The 13,512-nt window shown below is 42.1% G+C and overlaps 1 protein-coding gene across 40 annotated transcripts in view; it reads right to left on the reverse strand.

Moving 5' to 3' along the window:
• The window catches only part of LOC148853270 (uncharacterized), a 62,873-nt gene that overhangs the window by 13,574 nt on the left and 35,787 nt on the right, over window positions 1-13,512 (reverse strand). For all 40 annotated transcript variants that reach the window (XM_088984581.1, XM_088984557.1, XM_088984566.1 and 37 more), the window contains one exon: window positions 13,368-13,415. In XM_088984581.1, the coding sequence (XP_088840707.1) occupies window positions 13,368-13,415 (48 nt within the window). The remainder of the gene's footprint in view (window positions 1-13,367; window positions 13,416-13,512) is intronic.

The following is a 13,512-nucleotide window of genomic DNA, read 5'->3' on the forward strand; positions in this document are numbered from 1 at the left end:
GTGGTGCAATGTTGTTTCCCTTTGCGAATGGCAATAGGGGGATCAAGGTCATCCACAAGAGGGGAAGTGGCAACAGTGGGAAGTGTCTCAGTAGGCTCTGGATCTAGAACCACAGAAGGAATTGGAGCTGGCCGAGATTGTCGATGACTAAGATCAACCTGCCCGCATCACATGTGATAAACTCTCAACTCCTGCTCCCTCTGACCACCCTCACCACTACAGCCTTCATTACCTAGTGGAATAGGTAAAGGAACAGCCCCACTCAAAACAGCCCCACTTCCACTCTCACTGCTCTCCCCCTGAGGAAAGAAACTCAAAACAGCCCCACTCTCACTGCTCTCCCCCTGAGGAGAAACCCTAGGATAATAGGGTGTCTCCTCAAAGAAGGTGACATCCATGGAGACAAACCTTTTTCCTGAAACCGGATCATAGCAGCAATAACCCTTTTGAGTTTGTGCATAACCGAGGAAAATGCATTTGGAGGCCTTAGGTTCAAACTTGGAATGATGAGGCCCGAGAAGCTGAACGAAACAGGTACAACCAAAGGTTTTAAGGGGAACAATGAACAACCCCTCGTCTGGGTATAGAAGGGAAAAAGGGGTTTTCATATCAAGAACCCGGGAAGGAACTCGATTAATGAGATAAACTGTCATGAGGATAGCATCACCCCAGAAGTGAATAGGTACATTGGAGGTAAACATAATGCTTCTAGCCACCTCCAAGATATGCCTATTCTTTCTTTTGGCAACGCCGTTCTGCTGTGATGTATAAGGGCAAGTGCTATGGTGAATAACTCCATGGCTAAGAAGGTAGGAGGTCAATGGCTGAGCAAAGTATTCCTTTGCATTATCAGATCTAAGGACTTTGATTTTGGCCCCAAACTGAGTGAGAATCATCTGATGGAAGTTTTGGGTCAGAGCAGGAACCTCATCCCAAGAACGCATAAGATAGACCCAAGAAAAGCAGGTATGGTCATCAACAAACAGTAGAAAATATATGTACCCACCCATAGAAGAGATATGATATGGCCCCCAAACATCAGTATGCACAATATCAAAAGAGGAATTACTCCTTTTATTACTTAAAGAATAAGAGGTTCTACAATGTTTGGCAAACCCACAACTCTCACACCTCAACTTTGATAACTCAACAGACTCAAATAAAGCAGGAAACAGACTCTTCAAAGACTTAAAAGACAAATGAGCTAATCGATTATGCCAAAGCATAACCGGACTCACAGACTGGGAAACAAAAGACTTATTATCCATTGACTCCTCCCGACGAGAACTCTCTCCAGGCAGATAGATCCCGTTCGTCTCGCGGCCAGTCCCAATCACCTTCCTCGTCTCCAAGTCCTAAAAAACACATCGGTCAGGGAAAAAGGTTACTGAACAGTTCATGTGTTTGGTAATACTACTAATTGAAAGCAGGTTAGTATCAAGCTTAGGAACATGCAAGACAGAAGATAAAGAGAGCATCCGATAGCTTGATGTCGCCCTTGCCCGAAATGGGAACAAGAGAGCCATCAGCAATGGATACTCTATCTCGGCCAGAGGACAAGTGATAAGAAGTGAACAATGATGGCAAGCTAGTCATATGGTCGGATGCACCTGAATCTATTACCCAGTAGTGGTCAGTATTACCTAGAGCTGAAGCATGGTAAGCTGAGCCTCGAGTACCTGAATTTGCAAATGCAGATGTGGCAGGAGCTGATGGTGACTGAAATGGCTGAGCTGAACTCCCAATTTCCTTTTCCAACTGTATGAGGGCAGCCCGAACAGCGGCTAAAGTCTCTAGGGATGTGCCTGATGAGGATGTTGAATCAGTGTTCACGGCCACATGAGCATTACCCTTCTTATTTCTTAGTTTTGTTGGGACCAAGTGAGGATGTAGCTTCCAACAAGTATCTTTTGTGTGCTTGGGTTTCTTGCAATTTCACATACCAGATCCCGTTTATCTTCCTTCTTCCGGTCCCTTTCTGGATCACCCCCTGGCTTAGGTTTAATAGCTGTCAGGGTTGGAAAAGGGGGCCAAGGCTGCATCATGACTTTCCTCCAGGTCTCTTCACTATGCACCAGGAAGTATGCTTGAGAAAGGGTCACACTATCTCTTGTCAATATCTGTTGTCGCACAATGTCATATTCTGAATTCAAACCAGCCAAAAACTCAAATACCCTATTCGTCTCGACTTGCTTTCTGTGAGTCTGTGCATCTTTGGGACTCTCCCACTCAAGGGTCTCTAGATGGTCAATCTCATGCCACAAGGATTTCAAGGTAGAGAAGTAGACAGAAACTGGCTTCTCTCCTTGTTTAAGGTTGTTCACCTCACACTTCAGTTCATAGGCTCTGGCAACATTAGGGGGTTGGGAATAGGTTTCTTTCACAACATCTCAGATCTCTTTGGTTGTCTTTGCCCACAAGTAATTTCGGTTGATATGTGGCTGCATAGAATTACACATCCATGACTATACCAACAAGTTCTCTTGAACCCACTTGGTGTATGTTGGGTCCTCCTTGGAAGGTTCTTTCACATCTCCCAAGAGGTAACCCAGTTTTCCTCTTCCTCCAATAGCCATCATGGCTGATTGAGCCCACTCCAAGTAATTTGACCCATCAAATCTCATAGTTGTAATCTGAAACCCGGTTTCAGATACACTACCATAACTGTTGTTTCCAAAACTACTTTCTCCCTGACCCTTAAACTCCATCTTTGATCAAGAATCAGTGGCTACAAACTGTTAGAGCCACTATACCAGAAAACAGAGTAAAATCAAGCAGGTCTGAAATTTGATCTAAAACCAACACAAATCTTATCAGAAACCAACCCAAATCTGATCTTAAATCAATCGCCTATCACAATATATGTAAGAAATCAACTCAAATCTGATCTAAAATCAATCGGCATGCACAGTATCAGGCAGCCTGTCAATCTGAGATGCTATTTTCTGAAATCACTACTATGGGGCCCACTGCTGCGAGAGCAGAATTACGGTTTCAACCGTAGGTCTGAAATAAGTGCTTAGCTGCACTCTCCAAGCAGTCCGCTCAAGTGGGACTTGTCATAGGGTCAATATGAAACCCTAAAACCGATCACCTCTGAGAGGGGGGGTTTCGGCCCAACAGTCAAACCCTAGAAACAAACTTAAAACAGTTCGGCCTTCTCCTTCTAGATAGGTCCAACCTATCTCGACTGATTGCAGTCTCTAAAACTAAATAAAAAAAGGCTTACTTATGGATTTCGGTTTACTGCCTTCCAGGGTTACCTGAACCCTAACCTTCGCTGCTTCTTCCTGATTACCAACTCTCTGCAAGCCGCGGCAAGTCCTCAACTGTTGTGAACCTCTCCTGATAATCTCCAAGATTCAGTCGCCGAATACTTCTTCATAAGCTTCCAACTCTAGCTAGTTCTCATGTGGTCGGCTGGACTAGACGCACATGAGAAGCCCTAGATAGGCTCTGATACCAAGTAGAAGATCAAGACTGTAATCAGTCTTGAATCCTAATAGGTTTTAGGTTTACAAAACAGAAGAAAAGTGAGAGAAAGGAGAAGGAATAGAAGAGAAACAGGAGAACACAAGGGGTTGAAAGGAGGGATAGATTCTAACAGATCTGTCGCCGCCACTCTTTTATTATTTATAGGTTATGTTCAGTACATAATGGAAAGGACAGATCTGCCCTTAGTACTTACATGATAAATAAAGTAAATAAAAACTGAAATAAATATCAACTGAATTAACAAACTGACCCAAACTAACACTACTATAGCTGAAACAAATAACTACACATGCTGTCCTACGAACACAGTGAGGACCACTGCTGTGGGGCCCATATCAGTGTTCTCTACAGAGCATTTTACTCTGTGTGGATGGTGATGGCCATTGAATCTTCTTTGTGGCATAAAGGTAGGAGGGAAGAAGATGAGAAGGTTGAAGATTGGGTAGGTGGACTCAATGGATTGGCCCGTTCAAATGTTGTCGAGGCATTCATGTATAAGGAAAGTCTTGCAGAAGAGAATTTAAAAGGAAAGAAGTCAAAACCCAGTTTGGATCGAATGGGAGGAAAGGAAGATATAGCATGTGACTAGTCTTATGCCCAGGCTTTGATAGATGACAGCCTAGTAAAGTGGTCAACAGGTGTTACCGAATAAGAATGTACACGATCTAAGAGGACGGGTTGGACAAAAGCCGAGCCTAAACAATCAAATTATCAGGGCTTCTAATTTGGTAGTGGGTCATGTGGGTACAAGAAGAGAAGGGGCCCTTTCGAATCTTGGAAAGAATGGTAGTGGACCAACTGAGGTCGTTCCTTTAGTGGGGTGATCGAATGGGCACAAAGCAATAGAGGCCCATGAAGGGATAGGATATCCATCATATGGACGCCCAAAGATTGCGGAATAAATGGGCGAATTTCAAAAATTTTTCTCTCCCTTCAACTGGGATTTAGAAAATCATATTTTCAAGGATCACTCTTGAACCATAAACTGAACCAGGTCTGAACCAAAAGGAGTAGGGAGGGATTATACCTGATACGGAGAAGTAGTATCTCCCAAAGGAGGTGTTCACGCCCAAGGAAGGATCCAAAATCTGCTCCCACTGAAGATGGCGCAATGCAGGGTGGAGCAGAATCAGCAGTGTTCTTCCAAAAGAACTTGACCCTTCGCAAGAATCAATTGGATGGCTTGTGAATACAACTCCAACCAATCTTTTCTCCAAAAGATTGGTATCAAGATCAAATCTTGATTTCTCCCAAGAACTGGAGATCGAACTACTGTAGGCGGCGGCTGCAGAAAGGAGGCGGCAAGAGAGTATTTGCAGGGTGCAGAATTCTCTCTTCTTGTGATTTCAGCTCTGAAGACAAGAATGTGTTGGTTGCATGTCAAAAGGCTGCCGCCCCCTCCTCCTTTTATAATCTTAAAGGGATCAGCTCCTAATCCCATTAGGAGTTGCTAATCCAAATCATATTTGGGTTAGAAGTCCCTTTAAGTGATAAGAGATAACCCTTGTCTTATCTGCAAATCAGATCAGCCATCTCCTAATCTAATTAGGAGGCTTCCAGATCTAAATCTTATTTAGATCTTGGACTCTCTAAGTGGATAGGGTCTGGGCCCAATCCTATCAGCTGATCCATCTCAGAATTCGTCCATTTTTAATTGACTGATCAAATCAGCCCAGTTCGAAATGGGCTTAAGGCCCATTTAAGGTTATGTACTCACTTAGCCTTCCAAACTGCTACCCAGTTGGGCTTCCTTGTATGGCGTGGGACCCAAACATTGATCTACACATCAGCCACATGGGTTCGGCCCAGCCTTTGTTACAAGGCCTGGCCGAATACACTGTTAAGAACAGCGCACCCCCTGAAACCCATCTCATGGGCTCTATGGGCCCAACACTTACCCTAAGTGGTCCCTGAGCCAAGCCACCTTATAACACCCAGGGACTGTGGGCAGATGCAAGATTAGCCCATCAGGTATTATCCTCAATGGTCTTACACTTAACCTCTCAGCCCATAATGATCATACACTGCCCGACAAGAGGAGACCTCTCCCTCGACTGCAAGGAACAGTGTTGCACTATCTCTTCTATGGATCCCGGGAATTAAAACCTTTTGCAAACCTTTTAGAAACCATAATATGTATATACTTTTATATCATATAAAATATATTTTGCAAAACAAATCTCAACAATTGAAATCGGCTGCCGGCAGTCTTGGTTTCCATCAGTGAGAGTGCATCCCCGATCATTACCTTTGTCTGACAAAGAGGTTGATCCTGTCACTATGATCACCCACTCAGATGAATTCTCAGACTGTCCCAACATACCCAGGTTTTGACCCCCGCTAAGGATCTCACTGAATGGTACATCAAAGACAGCCTAATCCGACACCCAGTGCAGTATCATAATCGAGTCTAGGGGTTGGGTGTAACTTTTCAGTTTTGCCCATCAATCTCCAAGGTACAGGGCAATATTGGAAATCTGGTCCAATTCAAAGATCCAATTAATCCTACACTGTATGTGCCTAGGGTCTCACCCTAGCAGCTGAGACAGGCCACCCCAACCAACTTGGTGGCACCACAGTGTCAGCCTTGTTAGGATAGGTCTCCCCAGACCGACCCACTGGCTGTGAACATTCTAAACTAACACGAGTCTCATTAAGTGTCCAATTTAAGGGAATTACACAGAAACATACCAAGGGAACATGAATCAAATATGCACTTTTATTCATTTACAATAAACTCATAAAGTACATCATCTTGATTGAAGCTAAGGGCATACAAAACTGTCTAATAGCCCAGCCACTAGAAAGTGGGCTAGGTCGAATTCTAAATGAGGTGAAGGAGGGTGAGGCCATCCAAGGGTGCAAGGTGGATTCAAGTGGGCTGGGCCCATCAAATTACAAAAGGAATGGAGCATGTGACAACTTAAAAGGTCACACAGATGTCTCAAAGGGAACCAAAGAAAATCCAAATGGGTTGGGCCTTTCGAGCAACTTAAATCATTGCCCCTCACACGATGTTCGTTACAGTCCAAGACCACCAAATGGGAGAGCTCACTTCTATGGGTGCTTACACTGGCTGTTAGGAAGGGCTTGCTTGAAAGAAGGAACCCTAGCAACAAGAAGAAACCTCCAGACGATGAGTTTGGTGATTTGGAAGGAGATTACTTACTTAATGAAGAAGAGACCAAGTCGGAGTTAGAAACCTCTTCAGCACCTTCTCCTTCACATTCGTAGGGTGTCCATTTAGTGGTTTCCAACTACCCTCCTGAGAAAATTGGAGTTACACCAAAGGGATTTTTCTTCTAACAACGACCAAACGCTTCACCTGCAGCCACTTCAACCCAACCCCATTCCCTTGGAGTTTGATACTTATGGGTTGAATGTCAGTCCACATACTCTGGCCCCTGTGTTTCTTGTTGATCCTCTGTCTCCAGGTACACTTGTTAATAATTTTAAGGTTACTGATAAGTTTTTTGTGCCTGTAACAGGTACTTTCCAGGTCCAACCATTATCTAAAGCTGGATAAGGGAGGATTTTGAGGGGAAGTGAAGGTGAAGCCACCCTATTTGCTCCAAGTTGGACAGGTCCCTTTTCAATCCCAAGTGGGAAGACCATTAGGTAGGGTTGATGGCAAGGGCCTTGCCAAGAGTTACTTCAGATCATTGCCCGATTAGTATTAGAACTAAGGACTTTATAGATGCCCCAAACCATTTTGATTTAAAAATATGTGGCTCACACACCTAGAATTTATGAACAAGGTGGAGGAATGGTCAATTGACGAAGTGGGGGATGTCTTGTGGAAAGGAGTTAAGTTCCATAGGACGATACAAAGACTAAAGTGCAAAATAAGATAATGGAATAAAAGGCATTTTGGAAGAGTGGAGGAAAGGAAATTAGAAGTGGTGTTCCAAATTGAGCAGTTGGACGATGAGGAAAGTGAAGGTTTGTTAAGAGAGGAGGACGGGATTTTAAGATGACCTCTAAAGGAGTTGGAAAAAATTCTACTTAGGATAGAGATTTGTTGGAGGCAAAAATCGAGATATCAGTGGATTAAGGAGGGGGATGGCAACACTAAGTTTTTCCATGCAATAGCCAATGCGATAAAAAGAAAAATTAGAAGGGAATGGTGATTGACCAAGAAGAGATTGCCCAAGGATTTGTGAATCATTACAAAACAGTCTATAGAAGGCAGGAGAATGCTGAATTTAGGGTGGAAGGACTGAAATGGCCAAGACTGGACTCTAGAGTGGCAAGAATGTTAGAAAGAAACTTTGATGTGGAAGAAATTAAGGGGGCAATGTCTTCAATGGATAGATCTAAATCTCAAAGACCAAATGGCTTCACTATGGCATTTTTTTAGAATCGTTGGGAGATTATCAATGAGGATTTATGGGCAGTCTTTGAGGAGTTGGCTAAGGAACACTTTATCAGTCCTGGGATTAACTCCACCTTTCTAGTTCTAATACTGAAGAAGGGTGAGGCAATTCAACTGAGAAATTCAGACCCATCAATCTAGTGACTAGTATCTATAATCATTGAGGTTAAAATTGGTCCTACCCAATTTGATAAGCCAATCGAGGGGGCACTTGTTCAAGGAAGGCAGATTACTGATCAAATATTAATAGCCAATAAATGTGTGGAGGATTTTAAGAGAAGGAAAGAGAAAGGTATTGTATGTAAATTGGATTTGGAGAAAGCCTATGATATGTTTTTTTTTTTTTTGCAAGCTTATGATATGGTTGAGTGATCATTTCTCTTGGAAATTTTGAGGAATTATGGGTTTGGAGAGAAATGGTGTGGTTGGATTGAGGGGTGTTTGAAAACTTGTCACTATTCAGTGCTACTAAAGGTTTGAGACAAGGGAACCCCCTTTCTCCTTTCTTATTTACCATGATAGCTGAGATGTTCAATAGGCTTATTATGAGAGCTGATAGACTAGAAGGGCTTGGAGCTCATTGTGGTCACACAGTTAAAATTCACAGATGATACAATAATCTTTTGTGAGAATGGGGACTCACAGAAGACTTGGAATTTGAGGTGGGTAATAAAATTATTTGAGCTTATTTCTAAGATGATAATCAATTTTGACAAGAGCTGCGTAGTAGGGTTAAATCTGAGGGATGAGAAGCTGGTGGAAGTAGTGAAGGATCTAGGTTGTCCAACTACTAATTAGCCTTTGAGGCACCTAGGTATGCCCTTAGGAGATAATCCATGGGAAGGAATGTTTTGGAACCTAGTTGTAGAAAACTATGCAAAGAAATTGGCAACGTGGAAGAAAAAATACATTTCTCTTGGGAGTAGAATAATGTTGATTAACGCCACATTAGCAAATTTGCCAGTTTACTTCCTTTCGGTGTTTAGGATTTTATAGAGAGCTATCGAAGTTAGATAAGATTATGAGAGATTTTTTGTGGAAGTCTGGGGAAGGAAGAAAAGACCATTTGGTTGGTGGGATGTAATTTATAAGGAGCAAGGGGGTTTGGACATAGATAATTTAGGGGAGAAGAATTTAGCTCTACTAGGAAAGTGGTTGAGGAGATGGCCTCTAGACAGGGAGAGGCTTCGGAATAAGGTGGTTGGAAGTATTCATGGACACGCGGACAATGGTTGGGATGCTAGTCTATCTAGGCAGGCCACTTTGAACTCTCCTTAGAAGACTACAAGTGGTGTTTTGTCACAGTTCCTAAATTTTATCAGGTATGATGTGTGCATTGGAGACGAGGTTCTGTTCTGGGAAGACATTTGGATTGGTAACTCCACCCTTAAGGAGCAATTTCCTTCATTGTATTCTATTTCTCTTTTTAAAGATGAGCTTATTCAAAGGTTTGCCTCCTTCTCTAGTCTTCTGGCTTCAATTGTAATTTGCGCTTCAAGAGAGACCTGAGGGACATTGAGCTTGACCAGATTGCTCTACTCCTTAAAACCCTTGGACTTGTTTGTTCTCTAAACCCAATGTTCGTATCTGGACTCCTAAACCCTTGGGCCTTTTCTTTTGCACTTCTTTTTTTCCCTCCTTGTGCTCTGACCCTAACCCTTTATCTTTTCATTATAAGGAAATTTGGTCTCAACCCATTCCCATAAAGGTGAGAGCTTTTTGTTGGGAAGTCTCTTGGGGAAAGTCAAACACTTTGGACCTAATACAAAAGAAAAGACATGGACTTGGTATTTACCTAAATTGCTATATACTTTGCAAAGCTAATGGGGAAAGTTGCTACCACTTGCTAATCTCCTACCCTTTTGTTGTAGGTCTTCAGAAAAGCCTTTTAGTTTCCTTGGTTGCAAGTGGACTGAGCCTCTATAGATTGGTAATCTATTTGACCCTACAACCTTCAGATGGCCTAAGAGAAGAGGTAAGTCATGTGGAGGTGTGCTAGGGCAGCTCTAGTGTGGACAGTTTGGGAGGAAAGAAATGCTACAATCTTTACTGACAAGGAGGGAGATGAGGATGTGGTCTGTGAGTGTATAGGACTATAAACCGAGTTCTAACCTCATATTTGTTTTCACAATTTTCCTTTGATGACTTATGAGGAATTGGGACGGGGTTACAAAAAGCTCCACCATCAAGGATAAGCCTGTAGTAGCTTGGACACCCCCCGAAGAAGGTTTCATCAAGTTAAACTTTGATGGAAGCAGCCTAGGTAATTTGGGCCCTCCGGTCCTGAGGAGGTGTTTAGAAATGTAGAAGGTCAAATTCTCGCTTTATTCTCAGGCCCCATTGGAGTGGGGGATGTTGTTAATGCAGAAGTCCACAGAATCTTAAAGGGAGCAGAGCTTGCTAGAGGACTGGGTTTTGATATTAATTGAAGGTGACAGTAAGCTGGTAATCATGTGGCTAAGGGATCCGACAATGGCGGGTGGTGGCTTGGTCCTTTTACGGGGGTGTTGTGAAATTCAAGTGATTAACAACAAGTATGGCAATTGCTTGTCATTGGGAAAGGAGATCAGCAAATGGAGTGGGGGATGCTGTTAATGCAGAAGTCCACAGAGTCTTAAAGGGAGCAGAGCTTGCTAGAGAACAGGGTTTTGATATTAATTGAAGGTGACACTAAGCTGGTAATCGTGTGGCTAAGGGATCTGACAATGGTGGGTGGTGGCTTGGTCCTTTTACGGGGGCGTTGTGAAGATTCAAGTGGTTAACAACAAGTATGCCAATTGCTTGTCATTGGGAAAGCAGATCAGCAAATGGGGTAGTAGATTACTTAGGTAAGAAAGGGGTGCAAAAGAATTGGACTTTTTGGGCTCAATTGTACTTTGTCTTGTTTTTGAGGCATCCTGCAACTCTATGTGGGAATGTGGGAAGCCTCTGTTGTTTTTTGAGGCATCCTAACCTCAGGCATTTTTTTTTCTATTTTTGCACAAAGTGACTGCTCTAAGACTCAGATCTGTAGTCTCAAAATTGCCAGTCCAAGATTTTACCATTACACCAAGCAAGGGCCCCTAATAGGAATTAGTACCAACATAATAATAATATGTACCACAATAATAATATTGCATTGAAGTCCCTGCCTTGTGATTTTTGTTGCCTAGGCAACTAGACAGGCACCTTATTATCATAACACTCAATTACCGGCGGGGTTGTTGTAACCCTTATATACCCAGTGATACAGCACAGCTGAAAACCCCAGTATGCAGCTTGAGAATGAAGGATATGTGATAGGATGTTGAGAAAGAGAATAGTGGGCTGAGGCACACAGCCGTGAATTAGAGTCTTTCACATCTCACCTTAGAACTCTAGTTCTAGATTGGAGTCACACCTCTAAGAAAATGGAGTCATACCACCAAAGCACAAATGCTCAAGGAAAAACTCAACTTGTTGACCTTCCATATGCCTTATTTAATTCTTAGAAACTCCCAAACTTCAAGATGAATGTTGACCTTCTATATGCAATCTTTAATTCCAAAAAGAACTCCAATCATCAAGATAATTGGTGACCTTCAATGTGCTATCTTTAATTCTAAGAAACTCGACCAAGATTCATTAAACTTGCATTAATTCACAATTCATGCTCCAATTATTGTGTTGGCTGGCCATGGACATGGATTTTAGGTATAGATATGAGCAAAAACAAGGATGTGGATATGGAAAATGAGTACAGGTAACAAGCATGGGTTTGGATATGGATAAAGGTATATCTGTATGGGTCTAAATATGAGATTACTCTTGGTGGTGGGCTTGAGTTGTGGTACGGTTTGAGTTTCTTTTCTTCTTGTTGCTGTAAACTTTCAGCCTGCCAAATGCTTTGGCATAAATCCTCCCCAGCTTGAGAAAACTCGGCTCCAGTGAGTAGAACTCTTGATATCTCTCATAAAGTTGAGCATCAAACTTTTGAAGTCTACAACAATGATCTTTGGTTTCCCTTGCCATTTAACCAAGAACTCATGAATTCCCCCAAGCCATGTAGAAATAAGTTGCTCATCAAGAAGACCCTTAATAGCTTCTAGTATCTTCTGCACAACAGAAAGCCTAGCTTTCTCTACTTCATTTTCTTCCTGGTGATGGCCATGTGATGTAGGACCAGCTCAGTTCTAGTCCTTAGAATGTTGAATGGTTTTCTTGGATTAGAATTTTATGGCTGTTGATGGCTGTAATGACTTCTTGAAGGAATAAGAGAGAAAATAGGGAGAAAAAGAAGAGAGAAAATACCTAGAATCACTCTAGGGCATGGGAATAACTCACCATAGCTAGCATAAGCTGAAGAAAACTCAAAAACTTCATTGCCTTTTGTGTAAAACGTCCATACATATTTATACTCTAAACTCATAATAGTCTTAGGAGTCAAACTGTTAGACTCATAATAGTCTTAGGAGTAGAACTGTTAGACTCAATAATCCTAGGACGACATCAGATCTAGTGTCATAGGTTGATCGAGTCAGATGATTGAGAGAAATCTGTGATTTACCAACACATCAGGTGTCTTCTTCAAGAACAAGGAGGTATCTTATGCTGATTGAGGCAGTCCTTAAAAACTCCAAACCAGAAACTGAGTGTAGGGTTAAGGAGACCTTGAGAGAACCCTTCAATCTGGAGAGAAAAACTTAAATTGTAGGTTGATGTAGAAGGCCTGAATTGTAAGATTTATTAATTCATAGCCAAAGAGGGGAGATGGACGATACCACTAACCCTTGAGTTAATAAAGAAAACAAAGGACAACAAAAATTACAGAGAAGCTGAATACAAGGAAACCTGAGTATCCCCTTGTTTAGCAAGATAATCAGCCAAGGCATTAGCCGATCTACACACCCACTGAAATCCAACTGTCATATCCCTCAAAAGCCATTTAACCTTTTTTAAAATATCCTTAAAGTCCCAAGTGACAGTACCCGGGTCAGCCAACCATCCTACTACCACCTTGGAATCTCCTTCAATTATTAAGTTCTGCACTCCAAGTTGATAAGCAATCTGCATCCCCTGTGCCGCAGCTAGGAGTTCATCCCTCACAGAGTCTCCTATTCCAAGAGATACATCTGACCAACTTTTCATGTGTGGCATGACTGTGACCAAGTATGTCTATAGGAGGAGGCGACATAAGCAGACAGCTGTCCTTGATGCAAGCAGAGTCCAAATCAACTCTCTCGCCTCTGCTTTTGTCCATTCCAAGAGGTTAGGCAGTAACCTAACTTATCCAATGCACAAGGCATCTCATATGAATATCTCTTCAAGATAAAGATAAATGGATAACAATGGCCAAAAAAAAAAAAAAAAAAGAAAGATGACTCCAACACATTGAAAGCAATATAATAAAACTGCAATAGTAAAGATCTAACTTGATTTTGTTGGACCAAACAGCAGGAAAGACTCGTAAAATATTAATATGTCAAGGCTTAGGTACATCAATATGCACAAAAACCAATTTTGACATCAAAATGCTAACCTGTCTATGGACCATCCGACAAACCGAACGCTCCAAATCTGAAAATACCTGCACATAATTAACAATTACAAACAATATCAAGAAACAATAGAAGCTAAAGTTTACAACTAGTACATCAACACTGCAATTAAGCCATGATAGTAGA

The sequence above is a fragment of the Nelumbo lutea genome, chromosome 4 (genome assembly GCF_056320005.1).
Source record: "Nelumbo lutea isolate HS-2025 chromosome 4, American lotus-T2T, whole genome shotgun sequence".
NCBI classification, from domain to species: Eukaryota; Viridiplantae; Streptophyta; class Magnoliopsida; order Proteales; family Nelumbonaceae; genus Nelumbo; species Nelumbo lutea.